Below are 20,584 nucleotides of genomic sequence, written 5' to 3' on the forward strand. Positions count from 1 at the left end.
GCCCTTCTGGTTGCAGTGAGTGCAGATATCAATTCACTATGTATACAGCTGACGTTCCTTCCTTCTCTTTCCGAATCCCTCCTCACGCTGAAGTCGCCCTCCTGAGGTCTGACTGGAGCCCAGCCTACACACCTAAGACTACACTGTACAGAGAGGCCATGGAACCCGAGCCTTCTCTCCCTTGGTGTCCTTGTCCCTGGTGCTGCTGTGGCGTGTTGGTTTTGGTGGCTTTCCCTGGTGTGTTTGGGTGGCCTTACAATACCAATTTCCCCTGGCCACCACTTAGCTCTTTGGATTCTCTTTCTTGCCTGCCTAGCATGAGGTGATCCACCAGTCTGTCCACCCAGCTTCCATTCTTACTGTGCCCTCATTCTGGGTGACTCAGCCCCTGTGTACCCTGTCTTTTTGTGTTTGTGTATTGTGGGTAAGTGCTATCTCTCTTGTTTGTACTTCTGGTCCCCGCATGCCAGCCTCTTCGGAATGCCCCCTTTAGCCACATGTCAGTAATGGAGCTCCTCATAATGCCACAGTCATCTTCTGGGCCACAGCTCCTAATTTAGTAACAGGTCCTGTCCTGCGCCTGGCTGATGTCCAGGCCTGCCTTCTACTCCCTGTGCAGGAAACAGCAGCGAACATTATTTCCTTGTCCTCTGCCTTCCGTTATCTCCTAACTCAGCCTGTTCTAACCTGTCCTTTTCTGTGCTACTGGCAGTGCCCTGAAGGCCAGTTCGCATAGCATGTGCTCAGGTAAGGACCTGCTGAGACTCAGTGAAGCATCAAGTGTGTTCCTCCTACCTATGCAATTCTCAACTGTGCTGTCTCTTAGAATTGTCCAATGAGAGTCATTGTCCTGCTTTTTTCTTGTTTGCTTAAGCCGGGCTCTGCACACTGCAGCATGATGCTCCTTGTCATGGAACTTGCCTACTACTGTTTTTGTGTCCTTTTCAGTGTCTCAGCTGTTGCTGAGGGTGATGGCTTCCACCTTCTTTTGGTGGCCCAGCATGCTCCTGCAGCTCCTGCTTTATGCAGGTACTCAATTGTTGAATGAGTGCTTTGAAAACTATCGTCTTTGTCCTTTTTTGTTTGTTTTTTGTTTTGTTTTGTTTTTTTGAGACAGGGTTTCTCTGTGTAGCATTGGCTGTCCTGGACTTGCTTTGTAGACCAGGCTGGCCTTGAACTCACAGCAATCCACTTGCCTCTGCCTCCTGAGTGCTGGGATTAAAGGCGTGCACCACCACTGCCCAGCTTTGTCTTTGTCTTTTATAGAGAAATAGGTCACCCAAATCTGATTCAGAAGTCATTTACAATGCCTTTGTATTGTTCTTAATATTTTATTATCATCATTATTATCATTTTAAAATTGTATATAGGGGGGCAGGTTGTTGTGCATATAAGTATATTACCCACAGAGGCCAGAAAGGGTATTGGAACTTTACAGGCAAATAGTTATAAGCTGCCCGACATGGGGTCTGGAAACAGTCTTGGGTCTTCTGCAAGAGCAGTCTGTGTTTTTGACCACTGAGTCATCTCTCGAGCCCTACATTGCTTTAAGAACAACTGTTGACTGCTAGATACCACAAGAACAGATGTATGCAGACACAGCTTCTGACGTGGCCTGAGCTGAGAGTTACTGAGGCGTGGTCACTGCCCTGGTAGACTGCGAAGAGCGGGGCTCCCGTACTGAGCGGAGACAGTTTCTGCCCTGCAGGGCCAGGAGGAAGAGGCGCTGGTGCTGAGTGGGCTGTAGTTGGCGGAAGCTCACAGGCTGTGGGGGTCTCTGCGGGATCTAGGATTGTTGTCTCCCTGCAGTTCTGGCTCCCTGTCAGGACTCCGGAATGTCCAGGAGTGACTATTTGTATAGGGTCGAGTGTGCCGATGACATGAACCATTTCAGGCGGATTGTTTCCGTGTGGCCCAGGGAGACATTTCCACGTGGACATTTGGCCTGTCGTGCTAGCTTCCAAGACCAGGCTGCTTATGTCTTCCTGCCCCAGCGTCCTCCCGAGGACTTGTATCTGTCAAAGGCCAGCTTTTGCTTGTGCTTCTGTGGTGTCCCCTCATCTCCTTTCCAGTTAGCCAGGTGGGGGGGCGGGAGTGGCATGGACCAGCCCGTATGGCTTGAGCATTCCGGGCATCACATGGGACTGTCATACAGGTTCGGAGGAGGTGGCCTAGTATGCATATTGGGTAGGCACACATCCATGGTTTCCAAGTGGGTGAAGTCCTCCAGGGGTGAAGTAACGTGTTCTTGAAAAATTTGAACATGTAAGTAGTTATGGGCTGTCAGTTAGGCAAAGGGTAGCTCTTGCCGGGAGCCTTGGTCACCAGGGGCAGGCCTCAGGTGACTCTTGTGTGTGTCCTTTTCCTGGCAGTAGAACAAGCTTGGGACTTGGCCTCCCTAGCTTAGAACCTTGCTTGATTTTCACCGGTTTAGAACCAGATCATACATTTCCTGCTCATATGCTCTGTACCTCTCAGCTCTTGAGTGTGGTGTGGCTCCTCCCTCCTTTTGTTTGGCTACATGGCATTATAGCTCTTTCTTCAACCGTCTGACAAGGGAGCAGAGGCCTTCCCGTGTGGAGTACCCAGGCTCCATTCTTTTAATACTGGCATGTTCTGTTTCGCGTTAGAATGGTAGATGGTTTCAGAGTAGGAGGAAACCCAATGTAGTCATCATGTCTGGGGCTTGACATCCTTTAAGCCTGCTACAGTGCTTATAGCATTCTGTATTAAACTGGTGCTCAGCCCTGTTCACTAGTTTGGGTTGCCATAGTAACCAAATGCTATATGCACAACACTGCTTCAAAGTAAAAGTCTTGTGTAATCCTGGCCATGTAGTTAAAAAATAAGAATTAAAAATGAAGTCTAGAGATTGTGGAGCAGGGCTAGGAAGATGGCTCAGTGGGGAAGGGCGTTTGTTATCCTGACAACATGAGTTCTAGCCCTGGAACACATGTAAAGGTGGAGGGAGAGAGCCAACTCTACAAAGTTGCCCTCTGTCTGTCACACTCAGTAGTGGCATGTATGCACCGCTCATGTGTACACACACATGTAGGTGGAAATAGGATTGTAGAACAATAACAAGGACCCAGAGACTCATAATTAAACTTGAGTCTCAGAAAATGGTACCTATCAGGAACAAACAGAAGGGAACAGGAAAGAGGATGCTGGGGCTGGAGGTGGTGGCCCTGAAGAGCTGACCTTTCTCACTGTGGGGTCTAGACCTGGCACAGGGCTGGAGGAGGGCGTCCTAGTTAGGGTTACTATTGCTCTGATGAAGCACCTGACCAAAAGCATCATCAAAAGAAGTTGGGACAGGAACTCAAACAGTGCAGGAGCCTGGAGCAGGAGCTGATGCAGAGGCCATGGAGGGTGCTGCTTTCTGGCTTGCTCCCCATGGCTTGCTCAGCCTGTTTACAGAACCCAGGACCACCTGTTCAGGGGTGGCACTACACACAGTAGACTAATCAATCACTAATTAAGAAAATGGGCCGGCCAGAGTGGTGCATGCCTTTAATCCTAGCACTCTGGAGGCGGAGGCAGGTGGATCTCTGTTAGTTCAAGGGCAGCCCAGTCTACATAGTGAGCTAGCCTGGTCTACATAGTGAGTTTCAAGGTAGCCAGAGCTACATAGTGAGACCCTGTCTGGGTGAGGGGTAGCGGGCAGAAAAGAGAATGCCCTAGAGCCTGGTCTTCAGCCTGATCTAATGCAGGCATTTTAAATCGAGGCTCCCTCTCCCAGGGGACTCTAGCTTGTGCCAGGTTGACACGAAGCTAGCCAGTACAAATGCCCACTGATGGTGGGACTGGTTAGCATTCTCTAGTGTTTCTACCTGTTGAATCGAATGCTGTGTGCTGGTGGGTTTCTCAGCAGCCCTTCTCAGTAGTGGCAGCTTTCTGTTCTCTTCTGGGCTGGGGATGTTTGAGAAGACTGAACTCTCCACTCTTTGCAGTTGGGGATACAGAGATGCTTCAAAGGCCTGGAGCCCTAGGCAAAGACATGAGATTCTTTTTCAGGACATTGTGCAGTCTGCAAAGGATAGCTGTTGATATCTACAAGCCAAGGGCAGGGCACAGAGGTGTCACAGGATCACTGGTCCCCTGGTGATGCATCTGCTGTAGATTGTAGTTGGTTCCTGTCTCCCGTGACATTGGACGTGCTGCTGCCTTTTTCTGTGCCTCAGTTTTCTTGTCTATAACGTGGGCACATTAGTCACTACTCCTGAGTCAGTCGAATTCTGATTAAATAGTATTCTGCCTGAACCAAAGATGAGTGAAAGCTGGTTGCCATTGTTCTGTTGTGGCTAGAGTGGCACCAGATTTGACTCACTTCCTAAAGTGTAGGCTGTGGAGCCTCTGCTGCTGCCTTGACTTGACTGTGGTTGGACAGAACACATGCAGAGCTCCTTCCCCAGAACTGATGCCTTCGTGCCCCGGCCCCTTCTCAGGGTCCCCAGAACTGATGCCTTCATGCCCTGGCCCCTTCTCAGGGTCCCCAGAACTGATGCCATCGCGCCCCGGCCCCTTCTCAGGGTCCCCAGAACTGATGCCTTCGCGCCCCGGCCCCTTCTCAGGGTCCCCAGAACTGATGCCATCGCGCCCCAGCCCCTCCTCAGGGTCCCCAGAACTGATGCCTTCGCGCCCCGGCCCCTTCTCAGGGTCCCCAGAACTGATGCCGTCACGTCCCAGCCCCATCTGAGGGTCCCCAGAACTGATGCCTTCGTGCCCCGGTCCCTTCTCAGGGTCCCCAGAACTGATGCTGTTGCGCCCCGGCCCCTTCTCAGGGTCCCCAGAACTGATGCCTTCGTGCCCTGGCCCCTTCTCAGGGTCCCCAGAACTGATGCCTTCGTGCCCCGGCCCCTTCTCAGGGTCCCCAGAACTGATGCCTTCGTGCCCCGGTCCCTTCTCAGGGTCCCCAGAACTGATGCCTTCGTGCCCCGGCCCCTTCTCAGGGTCCCCAGATACTGCAGCATCTGGCTTTTTGGTGCCTTGGTTTCCTTTGAACCCTCCAGCACTCCAGGAATTTTGTGTTTGTATTCCACCATCCTTCAGATAATTGTGGCCATTGAAAAACACCTCATATTGCCTCTGTTGTGCAGATGCTAATGAGGCTGTCAGCTGGCCCTAGACCTTTGTGTGTTGATTGTCACCTGGTCAGTGGGCTACACCTTGGCTGGCATTGTGCTAGAAGGTGCTCCTTTGTGTGTTCTCACCCTGCTGGTGACGTTTAAGACTGGACTGTGCATGTCCACTTACCCAGTGTTCTCTCTGCCACAGATAACATCCCTGAGGACCTCAGAGACCCTTTTTACATCGACCAGTATGAGCAGGAGCACATTAAACCCCCCGTCATCAAGCTTCTCCTGTCAAGTGAGCTGTACTGCCGAGTCTGCAGCCTCATCCTAAAAGGGGACCAGGTGGCTACCTTACAAGGACACCAGTCTGTCATCCAGGCCCTGTCCCGGAAGGGCATCTATGTGATGGAGAGTGATGATACCCCTGTGACAGATGCTGACCTCAGCCAGGCACCTATTAAGATGGTGAGTGTCTGACAGGCATCCCTTCTGTTGCCTTGGCTGAGCAGGCAGGACTGCCATGCGGCGACAGATGGGGAGGTCTGCCCTTGTGCATTGGTGGTTCTTAGTGACATGCCTGTATTTTAAAGGATATCATCATTCTGGAAAGAGCAGCTTGCTTTTGGCTTTTCTTCTCACTGTAAGGCAATGACGTCTGAAGATGTAAGTGTAGTGGGGCTACAGCCTTCCTGTATTAGGCGAAAAAAGTTGCCCTGTCCTCCGAGGCTGTGCCTCTTCAGGTCAGCCTAGCACCTACCCCACTGTGGCCTTGCATTATGTTTGCTAGCTTGTTCCCTGGCATTTTGTATGCCATGGCTTTTTTCACTCACTTTAAGGGTTGACATGTTGTGTGTGAAGGTTTTGAAGGTAGGGTGTGATACAGAAGAGGGCCCCGGTGGCATCCCAGAGCCTTTGGAAGCAGAGGAAGTGGGCGGCCTCTTCCCACAGCTTTTCCAGGGCTGCAGAGGAAACTTATAGTATGTTGGCAAGAAATGAGGACCTGGGCCCTGGACCTCTACTGCAGGCTGGAACAGTGCCAGGAGCGGACATGCCCCAGCCAGGGGATGCCAAGGCAGAATGTTCTTGTGTTGGGACCCATCAGAGGTTTAGGGTGCTGATTGCTTCCTCTGTCCTGTCCCCAGAGTGCCCACATGGCGATGGTGGATGCCCTGATGATGGCCTACACTGTGGAGATGATCAGCATTGAGAAGGTGGTGGCCAGTGTCAAGCGCTTTTCTACATTCAGCGCCTCCAAAGAGCTTCCTTACGACCTCGAGGACGCCATGGTATTCTGGATCAATAAGGTGAGTTCCTGGCTTGCTCTCTTCCTGATAGAGAGCTGCCTACTTGGGGCTGCATGTTACTGTATCCAGTGCTAGGTGTCCAAGAGACTAGCAGGCAGTCCTTACTCTGAGCACTGAGATTTCAGCAAGATGGTTTTATGTGTGGAAATACACATGTGTGTGTGGTTACAGCTAGTGAAGTTTCAATTGTATCTTTAATATGTGTGTGTGTGTGTGTGTGTGTGAGAGAGAGAGAGAGAGAGAGAGAGAGAGAGAGAGAGAGAGAGTGTGTGTGTGTGTGTGTGTGTGTGTGTAGTACTTGTTTATGATCTTTGCTAATAATTATTGGGGGAGGAGTCAGATTTCTTGTGTAATCCTGTGTTTGTCTTTCTCAGTCTGTACTTGTGTGTACAGATGTGTCCGTGTGGGAGCACAGGTGTGCGCATCCCGTGGCGTGCTTGTGGAAGATAGTCTCAGGTGTTGGTCCTTGCCTTCTGTCTTGTTTGAGATAAGGTCTTTGGTTTTCCAACTTCCATCTTGCCGTGGGAGCACTGAGATTGCTACTGTGTTGGAGTTTATAAGGTGTGCCGGCTAGTTAGGGCATCTTGGCACAAGCTGGAGTCATTTTAGAAGAGAGAACTTCACTTGAAAAAATACCTCCCTGAAATTGGCCAGAGGACAAGCCTCTGGTGCATTTTTTTCTATTGGTGATTGATGTGGGAGGGCCCTGCTCACTTGTGGGTGGTCCTGGTAGTCCTGGGGGCTATGAGGAAGCCAGCTGAGCAAGCCAAGGAGAGCTGGCCAGTAGGGGACATTTCCCCTGGCCTCTGCTTTAGGCCTTGCCCTGCTTCCTTCACTGATGTATTGTCACCTGGACGTACAAGATAAGCTATCCCTCCCCATGTTGCTTTGGTCATGCTGCCTTAGTACCGAAAGAGAAACTGTAACCTCGCACTTGCTTAGGAAGTATTTACCTACCTACTGAGGTGCCCCGCCCCCCTGTTTTTGGAGAGAGGCAACCCAGGTTGGCTTTGAACTTGCTATGTAGTTGAGGATGACTTTGATTCTCCTGCCTCCCAAGTCCTGGGGCAGACATGCAGACACATACCATCATGTCAGGCTACATCCATGTTTCAAGTAAATACACGGTATTTTTGTCTTCCGGCTTGTCACTTGGTGGTTCGGGATTGTAACAAATGATGCCCTTTGCTCCCATAGCCGTCAATCCCTTGGTCTTGGGTCACAGACATGTTGGCACGTGACTGGTAGACTTCAAATTACTGCGCCTTGATATCTGCTTATGCAAGCACATTCCCATTTTGTTTTTCTTCTTGTTTCAGTTTTCATAAATGGCTTTTTTCTTACTTAATATTTGTATTTCATGCTTTGCCTTTTCCTTAGCGTTTCCATACACCTCATAGCCCTTATTGACCTGTTTTCCCTTGTGTGGCTTCTGTGGTGGTTGCTAGATTGTGGCTTTTCCCGGGCCAGGGTCATCAGATGCAGTGTGTGCTTCCACCTGAATGTTCTCTTGCAGCCTTGACTACCCTCTCCTGTACGTAACTTCACAGGGGCCGTGCAAACCTCAGCACTGAGGTCTGTATAGCGTGCTGAGTCTTTGTTTCCTCTGGGACCCAGCTGTCCCCTAGCTTAGATGTGGGAGCCTAGTGTGCCTGCATCTCAGCCATCTTGGACTCCTTTTCTAGCCGTGCTGGGGCGTAGTCAGCACAGTCCTTCTGCGGAGCACCGTCCCTGCTGTGGCTGAGCATCCCGCGTGGACAGCCTGTGTGGCACTGGACTACAGCGTAGCATCGGTCTGGTTCTGTGTGCTGGGGGACCTGAGTCATCTCTGCTGGTCCCTTGGGCTCTCCTTACCTCTCAGGTGCTCTGAGTTGTACCATGGCCCATTTTTCTGGGGTTCTTTTTACTTTTTTGGTGTGTGTGTAGGTTATGCGCATGTATGTGTTTGTATGTGTATACCTGTGTATATGTACACTGGCATGAGTGTAAGAGGCCAAAAGTCGTGAATCTCTTGCCACCCAAGTTCGTTCCTTTTTCTTTTCTCTTTTTCTTTCTTTTTCTTTTTTTTTTAAACTAGGGGCTCACATTGAACAGAGAGCTTTCTAATTGGCTAGATGGCCTGGCCATGAGTCCTAGGTCATCCTGTCTCCATTTCAAGTGTCCAGAGGTTTTGTTTTGTTTTTATGGGTGCTGAGGATCTGAACTCGGGCCTTCTTGCTTACACAGCAAGCATGAGTCATCTTCTCCTAGATTTTATTTACGCCTGTGGTTTAAAGCTCACTGTACTGAGATGTAACTTACAGGCCACATGTGGAGATGGTTTGTTTCATTTTAAGAAGCCATGATATCCTTTTAGCAGCCCCCACAGGCGAGGGAGCCTTTCTGTTCTCAGAACTGCCTTGAGCTCCTTTGCAGGCCGCCGCTCCCCCAGACCCAGGCTCCTAACTGTCTGTTTTCTCAGTGCGATTAGTTTTGCTTCATCCAGGTTTTGCTTAAATGTTCTTGTACTTGGCTTCTTTCACTGAGCCAAACCTATCTATAAGTAGTGTGGCTCTGATTGTGCCTTGTAGAATTTCTTTATGATTGTGTCATGATTTGTCTGTCATTCACCAGTTTTTGTCTATTTTGAATAAAGCTGCTGGGGCATTTGGATGTATGGCTGGATGCTGAACCCTATCTCTGAGTGAGTACTTAGCGGAATTGCTGGGTCAGTTGAGTGAGTGTATTTTATCATACTTGGTTTGGGTTTTTTGTTTGTTTGTTTGTCTGTTTGTTGTTTTGGACAGGGTGCCACTGTGTAGACCAGGCTGTCCTCAAACTCACCAACTGCCTTGACACCAAGTGCTGGGACTAAAGACCTGTTCCACATCCAGCCACAGTGTCTTCTGAGTGAACACATTTTTAAGCGCTCTGCCCCGAGGCCTGAAGGAGCTGTCTGACTCACTGTACGAGGCAGGGAAGGGATGGCAGCCCCCTGCCTTTTGCTCAGAGAGCAGTTAGAGATTCCCAATAGCAGAGATTTTTTTTCTCTTCTCTGCGCATTACCGTGGCAGTGGCTCTGGTGGGACCCAGTTGAGCTGCCGAGACTCCACCTTCTCCAGTGACCTGTGTGACTATTTCCATGGTAACTTGAGGTGACTGTAGCATATACAAACGGTCGTCTGTGATAATAACTTGAATTTGGACAATACATGTCTTTGAACTGGATCCCTTTTTATGACTGAGTTGTTTTAGCTCTGGTAGGTTGTCTACCTGTTCTCATGAATTTTAGAATCAGCTTGCTGGTGTCCACAAAGAACACCTGTAGGGGTGTTGATTGGGAGTACATTGAGTCTAGATCATTTTGGGGGCGTGGACGTGTTGCCCTAGTGAGGAGTGCAGCCCCCGTCGCGCTTGTGTTCATAAAGTTTATCCTCCAGAATTGCAGTGTGTTGAGTTGTGTAGTAAGTGGTGTTTTTAGTTTGAGTTCAAGCCGCTTGTTGCTGATGGTAGAATGTGGAGAAGTGGTAGAAGGCGGCATTTTGTTGGTTCTTGATCCTCAGGCCCAGACAGTTGTCTGCAATGGTTTTCTTCTAGTGCGTTTCCTCCCTTGTTTTGATATTAGAGCGATGCGGGTGCAAAACGGATGTTGGGATGGATGTCTTCCTTTCTGTATTCTGTGCAGTAAGTGGGACCTGATTGCTTCATTTTGTTTTGAAACCTTTGGACGTGATGACGAAGTTTTCTGGGCCTGGAGTTGTATACGCATATATCTACTTAGTTGTGAAAACTTCTATACAGCCTTTAAGTTATTTAGATATTCTATCTATCTTTGTGTAGGTTTCGGTAATTTGTGGCTTTCATAGAGTTCATTTTTAGTTGTTGACTTTATTAGTTTATTGATTTTTATCCTTTAGGTAAATGTATCTGCAGTCTGTAGTGGCCCTGTCTTTGTTTCCTGATACTGATCATGGCTTTTTTCTCCTTTGTTTTTTTTTCTAGTATACCACCTTTTTGTTTTTTGTTTTTCAAGGCAGAGTTTCTCTGTGTATCCTTGGCTGTCCTGGACTTGCTTTGTAGACCAGGCTGGCCTCGAACTCACTAGTTTACCAACTTTATTATCTTCAGAACATTATATGTCTCTGCTATTTAATCTTTATTTTTTTCCCTTTACCATTATTGGTTTTTTTTCCTTGTTTACATTACTGTCTCTTTGTCTTCATTTTGTCATAAATTTATTTATTCACTTAGAGACAGGTTCTAACTCTTCACCCTAAGCTGGCCTAGAGTTCCCAGCATTTCTCCTGTCGTAGCTTCCATGCTCACCTCTCAAATGTTGTCATTGGCACATAGCAACGGAGCTGTGCAGTGTGGCATGACGGCCCAGCCCATGTAAACGGTCGGATGCAGTTAGCACGTCATCTTCTCTATGGTGAAGTAGATTAACCTTGTTCCTAGGGGCTGGGCAAGTAGCACAGTGGCAGAAATGCTTGTCCAGTCCTATTCTCAGCACTAAAAACAAAAGCAAAACAAAACGTTTTGGCTGTCCTGGGGTGCCGGAGTTCCACAGCAGGTGCTGGTAGCCGCTCTTGCTGCAGTCTTCCTGCTCCTGGTTCTGAGGGTGTTCCTAGGAGGATGGGAGCTGCAGCTTCCCTTGTTTGTTTCATGGTTCATCCTGTCAGCTCTGCTCTCCATAGGTTCAAGGTCTGTTATCAGTGTTTGTACATTTTTATGAATTAGCTCCTTGTCTTTAAGCTGTATAATCACCAGTGACAAATAGCCCTTGTCCCCAGAGGCTCCTGCGTTTAGAACCCAGTGTTTTCCACAGCTGCCTTGTGAGCAGTATTGGTGTGCCTATGCTCTATCTTTTTCCTTCTTTGTACTTCATTCATGTGCGTGCGTGCGTGCGTGCGTGCGTGTACACATACTTTCTAGCCTGGATTGCTTACCACTCAAAGACCAGGCTGGCCCAAACTCACAGTATCCACCTGCTTCTGCCTCGTGAGTGCTGGCATTAAAGGTGTGCACCACCACACCCAGCCTTTTCACTCTTCAGTCTTCTTTCTGTATAAGTGGAGTCTTAAATGCTGTAGTTTGCTGTCCTCATTTCCTGAGTTGATAGCCTCTGCCTTGTGATTGGAATGTTTAGACCAGTTAGATTAGTGTGGTCCTCCACGGGGCTGAATTTTAGCATCTGGCCTGATGTTGGTTATCTCATTTTTTTTAACCTTGTCTCTCTTCCTTTGGATGCTCGTAGTTCTCCATTATGTTACAGGGCTGGTGTGGGTTATGAGCTGCATTGCTAGGTTGCCAGGGGCTACTGTGACCACGGCAATGTATTCCGGGTAGTGCTAGGCATATTTTTCTCCTAGGACTTTGGCGTTGTTGTCACATTCATTTCGTGGCAACCCCACCCAGTTATGTTCTTTCTACTTTCAACAGTCATTTGTTTATTTTGCTTTTTGTTAGTTTGTACTAGTTGTGGGTTTTTTTGCCATGGAGGCTGGTGCTGACCAATGCTTTTTGGTCCTTGTCCCCTCCCTGATATGAAGGGCCAGCAATTCACAGTGGCTATGCAGTGCCACACAGCAAAAGATTAAGAGAGTCTTGATATTTTAAGGGCATATAATCTTTTTTTAAGAGGACATTTGTGTGTGTGCATGGGTGTGGGGGGGCATGTGTGTATTGTCAGTGCAGGTGCATACCGAGACCAGAGGAAGATGGCTGTTGCTATCATCCTTTTTTTAAAAATTAATTTATTTATTTAATATATTTTATTAATGTATTCATATTACATCTCAATTGTTATCCCATCCCTTGTATCCTCCCTCCCTCCCATTTTCCCCCTATTCCCCTCCCCTGTGACTGTGACTGAGAGGGACCACCTCCCCCTATATATGCTCATAGGGTATCAATTCTCTTCTTGGTTACCTGCTATCCTTCTTCTGAGTGCCACCAGGCCTCCCCAGCCAGGGGACGTGGTCAAATATGGGGCACCAGAGTACGTGTGAAAGTCAGACTCCACTCTCCACTCAACTGTGGAGAATGTCCTGTCCATTGGCTAGATCTGGGTAGGGGTCCTTTTTTTTTTCTTCCTTATTCCCATGCCATGGGGTTTCTCACTGAACCTGGAGTTCACCATTTTTTTATGGCTAGACTGTCTGGCTTACAGATATCTTCTTTTTCTTGTCACCCACGGTGCTGCGGCCACAGGTGCACACGGTCATGCCCACAGGTGCACACGGTCATGCCCACAGGTGCACACGGTCATGCTCACAGGTGCACATGGTCATGGTCATGCTCACAGGTGCACAGGGTCATGCCCACAGGTGCACAGGGTCATGCCCACAGGTGCACAGGGTCATGCTCACAGGTACACACGGTCATGCCCACAGGTGCACACGGTCATGCCCACAGGTGCACACGGTCACGCTCACAGGTGCACACGGTCATGCCCACAGGTGCACACGGTCATGCCCACAGGTGCACACGATCATGCTCACAGGTGCACAGGGTCATGCCCACAGGTGCACAGGGTCATACCCACAGGTGCACACGGTCATGCCCACAGGTACACACCGTCATGCTCACAGGTACACACGGTCATGCCCACAGGTGCACACGGTCATGCTCACAGGTACACACGGTCATGCCCACAGGTGCACACGGTCATGCTCAACTTTAAAAACAATGGCATTTTATTTGTCTGTCCATGTCTGCGCATGTGTGCTTGTGTCAAGTGGAGGGTAGAGGACAACTTGTGGAAGTAGATTCTCTATCATGTGGGTCCCATGGATTGGATTCCGATTGTCAGCCTTTGTACAAAGCAAGTCTCTTTACTCTTTACTCTTGCCAGCCAGCTTCCACCTCTCCCATTTCAACTCTGGCGTTGGGGATTTACTGAGTCATCGCCTCAGCCTATATTTCTTTATTTACTTTTGGTTTATTTGTTTGTTGAGACAGGGTCTCTCTCTATAACCCTGGCTATCCTGGAACTCATTCTGTAGACCAGGCTAATCTCAAACTCACGGAGATCTGCCTGTCTGTGCCTCTCGGCTGCTGGAATTAAAGGTATGTGCCACCTCACCTGGCTATATTTATATTTTGAAGTGTGGCATCATATATCCCGGGCTATTCTCAGGCTGGTTACTGCTTTATAGTTGAGGTTGAACTTGAACTCCTGATTCTCTTGCCTCGGCATCCCAAGTGTTACATCTAGTTTTATGTGGCTCTGGGAGTTGAATTTAGGGCCTTGTGAATATTAGACACTCTACCAACTGAGTTATACCAAACCTCTACCTTTTTTAGAGACAGGATTTTGCTATTTACTCTGTGCTGGGCTAGAACTCACTATGTAGCTTGGACTGGGCCTCAGGCTCTCTCTCAGCAGTCTTACCTTAGACTCCCACGTGCTGGGCTTCCGGTTGTGCCTTACCCAGCTCAGCTTTGTTTATTTTTCCCCCTTGTTTTTCAAGACAGGGTCTCTCTGTGTAACCTTGGCTGTCCTGGACTTGATTTGTAGACCACGCTGGCCTCGAACTCACAGTGATCCGCCTGCCTCTGCCTCCTGAGTGCTGGGATTAAAGGCATGCACCACTGTGTCTGGCTTCAGCGTTGTTCTTGTGTTGTTCCTAGCAGTATCTCAGACTTCTAGAGACTTCTAGGGGTCCTGGAGAACTGGCTGTACTTGTGGATGTCCAGCTGCAGGTTTCCCTCCCACCTAGTTAGTGCCTCTCATGGCGATTTCTTATAGAGCAGGTATGAATTTACTGAGCTTTGGCTTTCCTGGAAGAGACTTTGAAGTCTGTCTTTTTGTATGAAGATGCTGCTTCCTGGTTTCAGGGTGGGCGTTGGGGGCTGAGATGACCGTTCTTGCCCCTGTTAATGTTTTTATGGAGTCAGTACTGACTCTCATGGTCAGCCCCACCCCCAACTCTTAAGATGGGGGTAGCTCTGGTAGCCTCCTCAGCCTTGCTGTCCGTGGTAGGTGCCGCCGTGCTCTCCTCTGCTTTCTGGGCCACATGGTTTCACAGAAGACTCTTGACTTTGCTTTGCCATGGTTATTCTTCTTGATTTTGAAAAATAATTTGTATTTTCCTTTAAAACACCCATTTTATCAAACAACTGAAATTAATTTACATTTTTAGGTACAAAGAGTTTGTTTTTGTTTTTGTTTTTTGTTTTTTTTGAGACAGGGTTTTTCTGTCTGCCCTAGAACTAGCTCTATAGCCCATGCTGGCCTTGAACTCACAGAGATCTGCCTGCCTCTGAGTGCTGGAATTAAAGGTGTGCTCATCATGCCCAGCTGTTTTTAAATGGTTTTGCTTATTTATTTTTTATTTTTTAAAATCTAACACTGGTTTAGAACTCATTGTGTAGCTGAGGAGGACCTTGAACTTCTCTTCTTTCTGCCTGCATCTCACAAGTGCTGAAATTACAAGCATGAGCCACCTTACCTGGTTTTTCTAGTGGCTTTGCTTTCCTTCAAAGACCTGACTATTGAAAGCCTGGCATGGTGGTGGCGCACACCTTTTGTCCCAGCACTTGGAGGCAGAGGCAAGCAGATCTCTGTGAGTTCGAGGCCTGCCTGGTCTATAAAGTGAGTTCAGGACAGCCAGGGCTACACAGAGAAATCCTGTCTCGAAAAACAAACAGACAAACAAATCTGACTATTAGGTTGGTGGCATGGCTTACCAGATAAGGGTACTTGCTGCAAACCTGAGTTTGATCCTACATGATGGTAGAAGGAGGGAATGGATCCCTGTAAGTTGTGCTCTGACTTCCACAAATGAACAGTGGCACCATGAGCACCAGCACATGTACACACATCAGGAGGGAGGGAGGGAGGGAGGGAGGGAGGGCAGGCGGGCGGGCCTGACAGACCAACTCACCATGTGCTCCTGTGGCCTTGCCCTATGTGCGGCAAATACGAGTGGTTGTAAGCCACCATGTGGGTGCTGGAAGCCAAACTTGGATCCTCTGCAAGGCAAACAAATACTTTAAACCACTGAACTGTCTCTCCATCCCCTTTATCTTACTTTTAAAGAGATTTTCTACCTTGATGTTGTGTAGTATAGTTCACCTACAGCTTTTTTGTTTGATGATGAGCCGTTCAGTACTGTACATTTTCACCTGACGATTGCTCTGACCACTCCTCTAAGTATCAATGTGTATTTTTACAAAGCTTGCTATTATTTTATAAATACAAGAAATTGGGCTGGAGAGATGGCTCAGAGGTTAAGAGGACTGTCTGCTCTTCTAGAGGTCCTGAGTTCAATTCCCAGCAACTCATAGTGGCTCACAGCCATCTATAATGAGATCTGATGCCCTCTTCTGATCTGGAGGTGTACATGCAGGCAGAACACTGTATACATAATAAAAAAATAAATACATCTTTAAAAAAGAAATTATAGTATGTGTGTCTGTGTGTGCATATGTGCGTGTGTCTGTGTGCGCATATGTGCGTGTGTCTGTGTGTGCGTGCGTGCATCTGTGTGGATGCACACACATGTGGTACGTTAGGTGTGGAGCTTGCCCTCTCTTCCTCTACATGGGTTCCAGAGATTGAGCTTGTCACTAGGTTAGAGTAACAAGTGCTTTTACCTGCTGAACTGTCTCACTGGTCCAACATAAACACAAATGTGATACTATTGAATTTCAAGAGAGATTACTCAAAGTGATTTTTAAGGGATTTACAGCTTGGGTTTTATAACTGATTTTTATTTTGTGTTGACTTTGTGTGGTCAGAGGAGGTATGACCCAAAATTCGGCAGATTGTTTTGGGGTGGCAGCAGGTAAGTGTGTCCATAGTGTGCCTGGGGTCTGGCCTTCCCGATTCACTGTGCTGAGGGAAGAGACGTGCACTGGCATTTGGAGGGACGTTGGTTTCCCTGAAGGGGCCGGATGACCCTGTAACTCTTGGCAAACCTTGAGTCACATAGAATCCAGCTGTTGTGCATCTTTGTAATTGGTCTGCTGGCATCTTAAGAGTTAACAGCAGGCGCTGTGGGCTCTCCAGGTGATATAACAGAGATATAATGGATGGCGTGGGGAGCAGTGGCCTTTTTAATGCATTTCCTTCTGCCTTAGGTAAATCTTAAAATGAGAGAGATAACGGAGAAAGAAGTTAAATTAAAGCAGCCGCCGCTGGAAAGTCCCGCTCATCAAAAGGTAAAGGGGAAATTTAATTTCTTCGAAACACACCAAGTTAATGTTATGTCTGTTTCTACTTGCTCATTCTATATTTTTGTCACCCCAAGCAAGCCAGCCTCTCAGGTTCTTCTGGTGGCTGATTCTCAGGACCTCAGTTAGGAGTTGCCATGGGCAACCTGTCTTCTACCCTCCTACCCGCAAAGGGCTCATAGTTTGTTGAACCAGGGGTATTCTGGGAGGACGTGGGAGGTTCAGTAAGGAGCAGTGTAGCCTGAGCTGGAAGTGAGCTTCAGAAGGTCAGAGATGGAACAGCAGACGCCCTGTAGTAGCCGTGCCCTCGAGGGCTCTCCAGAGTGCCTGTGAGGGGCCGTGAGGCCAGCGGTGCCTGCAGCCAGTGCGAAGTGTGCACCTTCGGATGGGTGCACATGGGTGCATTTGTTCCACATCCTGGCTTTGGCCTCCTCCCTGGCCCTTTTCTCTTTAGCCAAGGTTATGTGTCACAGTCAGTGGTGTGTACCCAGGAGTGCCTGACTGTTTTGCTTCCGAGAGCAACGTGCCTTTTTCCCTTGTGGTTTTCTCTCTACCCTGATTAGCTCTAGTCAGCTGGAGAATCAGGCCGGAGCTGAGTGCCTTCCAACTAACCTGTGGATGGGACAGGCCCACGGGGGCACAGGCAAAGGGAGCAGACCTTTCGCCTAGCCTCCTGGTTTTCTTTCTCAAGTTTGGAGCTGTTCTTTGCTATTGTGAAGGACAGAGGTGTACAGGAGACAAGTTACCTTCCAGTTCAACTGCCTGGTATTGTGATGGGCTGAGGTCATGCACACTGGAAAGCCTTTGCTTACCAGGGACCGTCTCACCTCTTGTGTGTGAGCGTGTGTGTCACAGCCACACCTGAACCTGCAGTGCTGACATTCCTTTCCACCTTCCTTCCCGCTTCCTGAGCAGTCTCCCTCCAAGTGGTATTGGAAGTTAGTACCCGTAAGTGACCCAGGCCGCCATCCGCCATCCGCAAAGCCATCTTGTTGCCATCATGCGCTTCCATTAAAATTGCTCGCACCCAAGACCGGGCTTTGTTTGTTTGTTTAAATGTCCACCCAGGATGTGTTACCCCCTCTCCAGCACGAGCCCTGCTGGCCACGCTGATGGGCTTTGTTGTGTGGCACTTTGGAATGCCATGTCCGTGTCCCTCAGGTCCTTAGTGATCTCTCAGTGACCAGTGTAGCGCAGCTGACAGGATGCTGTCTTTTCTAGCAGACACCAGGAGGACTAACGGTGACCTAGTTAGTGGCTGCCATTGTTTCTTAGCCTTTCTCTTCCTGCTGTTACCACCTGAGGGTCTCTTACGGCCTTGCCTAGTACCTGTATTCCAGGCTGTCCCTGCGGGCACAGGTGGACTGCAGAGAGCACTTGATGTGGTCCCCTTGTTGCCATTCTTCAGGCCTAGATGGAGGGCAACTCGGATTCTGCAGGCACAGTTAGGTCAGTTCCCACGTAGGGCTTCTAAAATTATGGATGGATTTTCACATGAAGTTTATAATCCACGATTTTGTTTAGCAATTCTGGCAGTACCTAACTGGTGGCCCATTCTGGAAGTGGATCAGTTTGTTACTGCCCTTATGGGAAATGCCTAGTGCCAAGTGGTGCCTTTCCATATGAACTTTTGGGCACAGATCTCTTTGCTGATGGTTTTGTATGTGCCCTTTGATTGCTTGGTTCCCATAAGATCATTATTTGGCCTAGATTGAGCCTACCTGAGGGCCCATGGTTATGGGCTGCAGAAGGCCCGTGTAAACCTTGATCACACTTGCTGCTAAGTGTGTTTGTGAGGAGGAGGAAGAGGAGGAGGAGGAAGGCATGCTTACCGAGTGTTGGGAGAACTGAATGTGATCAAGGCAGGGCTCACATACTCAGGTGTCCCTAGAGAGGTTTGGTTTAGATAAGTTTCATGAAAACAGAGTATAAGGAAAACCAGTCCCCTAACTTTCTTGTTAGATTGGCTGTGCTGTTTTATAGTGAGGGGTGCTTAGCAAACAGACCAACAGAGGAAAGTGTGGTGAAGATTGACAGGTTATAGGTTTTATCTGAACATTTCACAGCTGGAAGTTTGAAGAAGTGGGTGAGCGAAGCACTCATGTGAGCCTTCTGGGCCCCTGTAGTTCAGTGTCAGCCTGATTTTTACCCGTGCCATCCATCTTTACAAGAAACCATTTGCTTTACTGCATGCCTGCTCGCTCCCTGTCTGCTGTCTCTGTGAAAGCCTGGCCTGGAGCATGCTGTGATGCACTGCATGCGGGAACCTGTGGACTTTGCACGTGTGGTACAGTATGATGCGGGTTCCCCGTGATAGTACCCGTTATGGGCTCTGAGAAACAAGTTAAAATGTGTTTTTGGAACATTTAGTCAACACAAAACAAGCCTTGTTGCTAAATCTAAAGAATCAGTTCCAAGTAGTTTTCTAATGAGCATCACTACTGGTTGTGCCAAATATTTATGCAGGCATTAGCTTCAAGTCTAGATTCCAAGATGATTCTTCACGTTAGACTGACCCGCAGAACTCTCAGAAACCAACGGCTCTTGTTATAGTCAGGTGCTGCCTCTCTTGTTTTTAGTTTTATGTGTGTGTGCGTGTGTGTGCGCGTGTGTGTATGTGCTCACACACACACACACACACACACGCACGCACGCACGCACGCACGCACGCGTGCACGCGCAGATGCCCCTTCTGAAAAAAAGTATGGCTGGTGGATATCTTGCTGGTGCAGGCAAGAGCATTCTCCACAGCCCTTGGGGAGTTGTGTCTGCGGCTGAGCAGCCCCCTCGCCCCGTCTCTGCTAAGCTGTCACTGACCATGGACAGAGAGGCCTGGGCCATGGTGCTTAGGGTAGCGACAGGTTCTTCTCGGGTGTGCACATAAGGGAGCCTTGGCCTGGCATTTGCATGGTGACCTTGTGGGTTCAGTCCCGATGTTTCACTTGCAGTTCTTGGTGGCTGGTGTAGTAGTGTGAGAAATTTTGTTTAACCCGGTTTCTGAAACTTCTCAAACTATCAATTAATGCTATTTTGTAATTCTTAATGACCAGTGCTAATGTTGATAGTCCTTAGAACAGTGCCTGGAGCTTGGGTCTTTCAGGCATCTGAATGCTCACTGTTTAACTTGTTTCTCATTAGTTTGTAGTTCATTGGCTTTGGTAGTATGTTTTGTCTCCTTCCCGTGTCTTCCCACTGCCAGCGTCAGTTTAGAGGTGACTGGCCCTGGTGGTTTTAGCCCTGAGTCTCCTCCATCCAGTGTAGCCATGGAGCCCAGCCCTGGCTCTGACCTGTGTGCTCTGGACAGAAGGTATCATCCACCTAGTCTGAACTCCTCCAGGCAATAACAGCTGCTCTTCATGTGGCTCTAGGCTTGATGTAAACCTTGCTCTAGCCGGTGTGCCTGTAACACACACAGGGTGAAGAGATCTCACACGCAGAGACCGTTTTCCTTTTATCAACTGCAGGTCCGCTACCGGCGAGAGCACCTTTCTGCTAGGCAGTCACCCTACTTCCCGTTGTTGGAGGACTTGATGAGAGACGGCAGTGATGGCGCTGCTCTCTTAGCAGTGGTCCACTATTACTGCCCAGAGCAGATGAAACTGGATGGTGAGTGGAGAATGCTTTCCCTGAACAGACCCGAGAGGGACCAGTGTGCAGTTAACACGCAAGAGAAACCCAAGGAAGTAGCGTGCATCCCCGTGTCAGTTGGGACACTACCATATGCCTATAGATTCTGACATCACCTGTACTGCAGAGATTGTCCATTGGGTATTGGATACGATGTCATTGTGTCTGGTGACTTTATCTTTGTTTCAGTGTGAGTGGGGTGTAAAATCCTTCCTTATTGAAACATCTAGAAGAACATAGCCCGACAGGGTGGCACACACCTATAATCCTGGCATTTGGTCGGCTGAGTTAGGACCAAGACCAGCCTGGACTGCATAGATGAGACCCCCTTGTCAGAAACCAAGGCAAAACAACTCTGTAGAACTGAGTGAAGACATGAGAGTGAACGCTAGATCCAGCCTGCGCCTGCCGTGCCTG

The 20,584-nt window shown here is 48.7% G+C and overlaps 1 protein-coding gene across 5 annotated transcripts in view; it reads left to right on the forward strand.

The window, feature by feature from the left end:
• The window catches only part of CAMSAP1 (calmodulin regulated spectrin associated protein 1), a 61,451-nt gene that overhangs the window by 16,013 nt on the left and 24,854 nt on the right, over positions 1-20,584 (forward strand). For 2 of the 5 annotated variants that reach the window (XR_014782803.1, XM_084800233.1), the window contains exons 2-6: positions 5,278-5,540; positions 6,218-6,379; positions 16,448-16,528; positions 17,456-17,488; positions 20,005-20,146. Coding sequence is in view for 3 of the 5 variants with exons in the window: in XM_084800233.1 (XP_084656359.1) it covers positions 5,278-5,540; positions 6,218-6,379; positions 16,448-16,528; positions 17,456-17,488; positions 20,005-20,146 (681 nt within the window). In the remaining 2 variants the exon portion in view is untranslated. Of the gene's footprint in view, positions 1-5,277; positions 5,541-5,665; positions 5,739-6,217; positions 6,380-16,447; positions 16,529-17,455; positions 17,489-20,004; positions 20,147-20,584 lie in introns of those variants that run through there. The other 3 variants (XM_084800235.1, XM_084800234.1, XM_084800236.1) reach the window with 3 other exon arrangements.

The sequence above is a fragment of the Acomys minous genome (genome assembly GCF_964271855.1).
Source record: "Acomys minous genome assembly, chromosome: 10".
Classification (NCBI taxonomy): Eukaryota; Metazoa; Chordata; class Mammalia; order Rodentia; family Muridae; genus Acomys; species Acomys minous.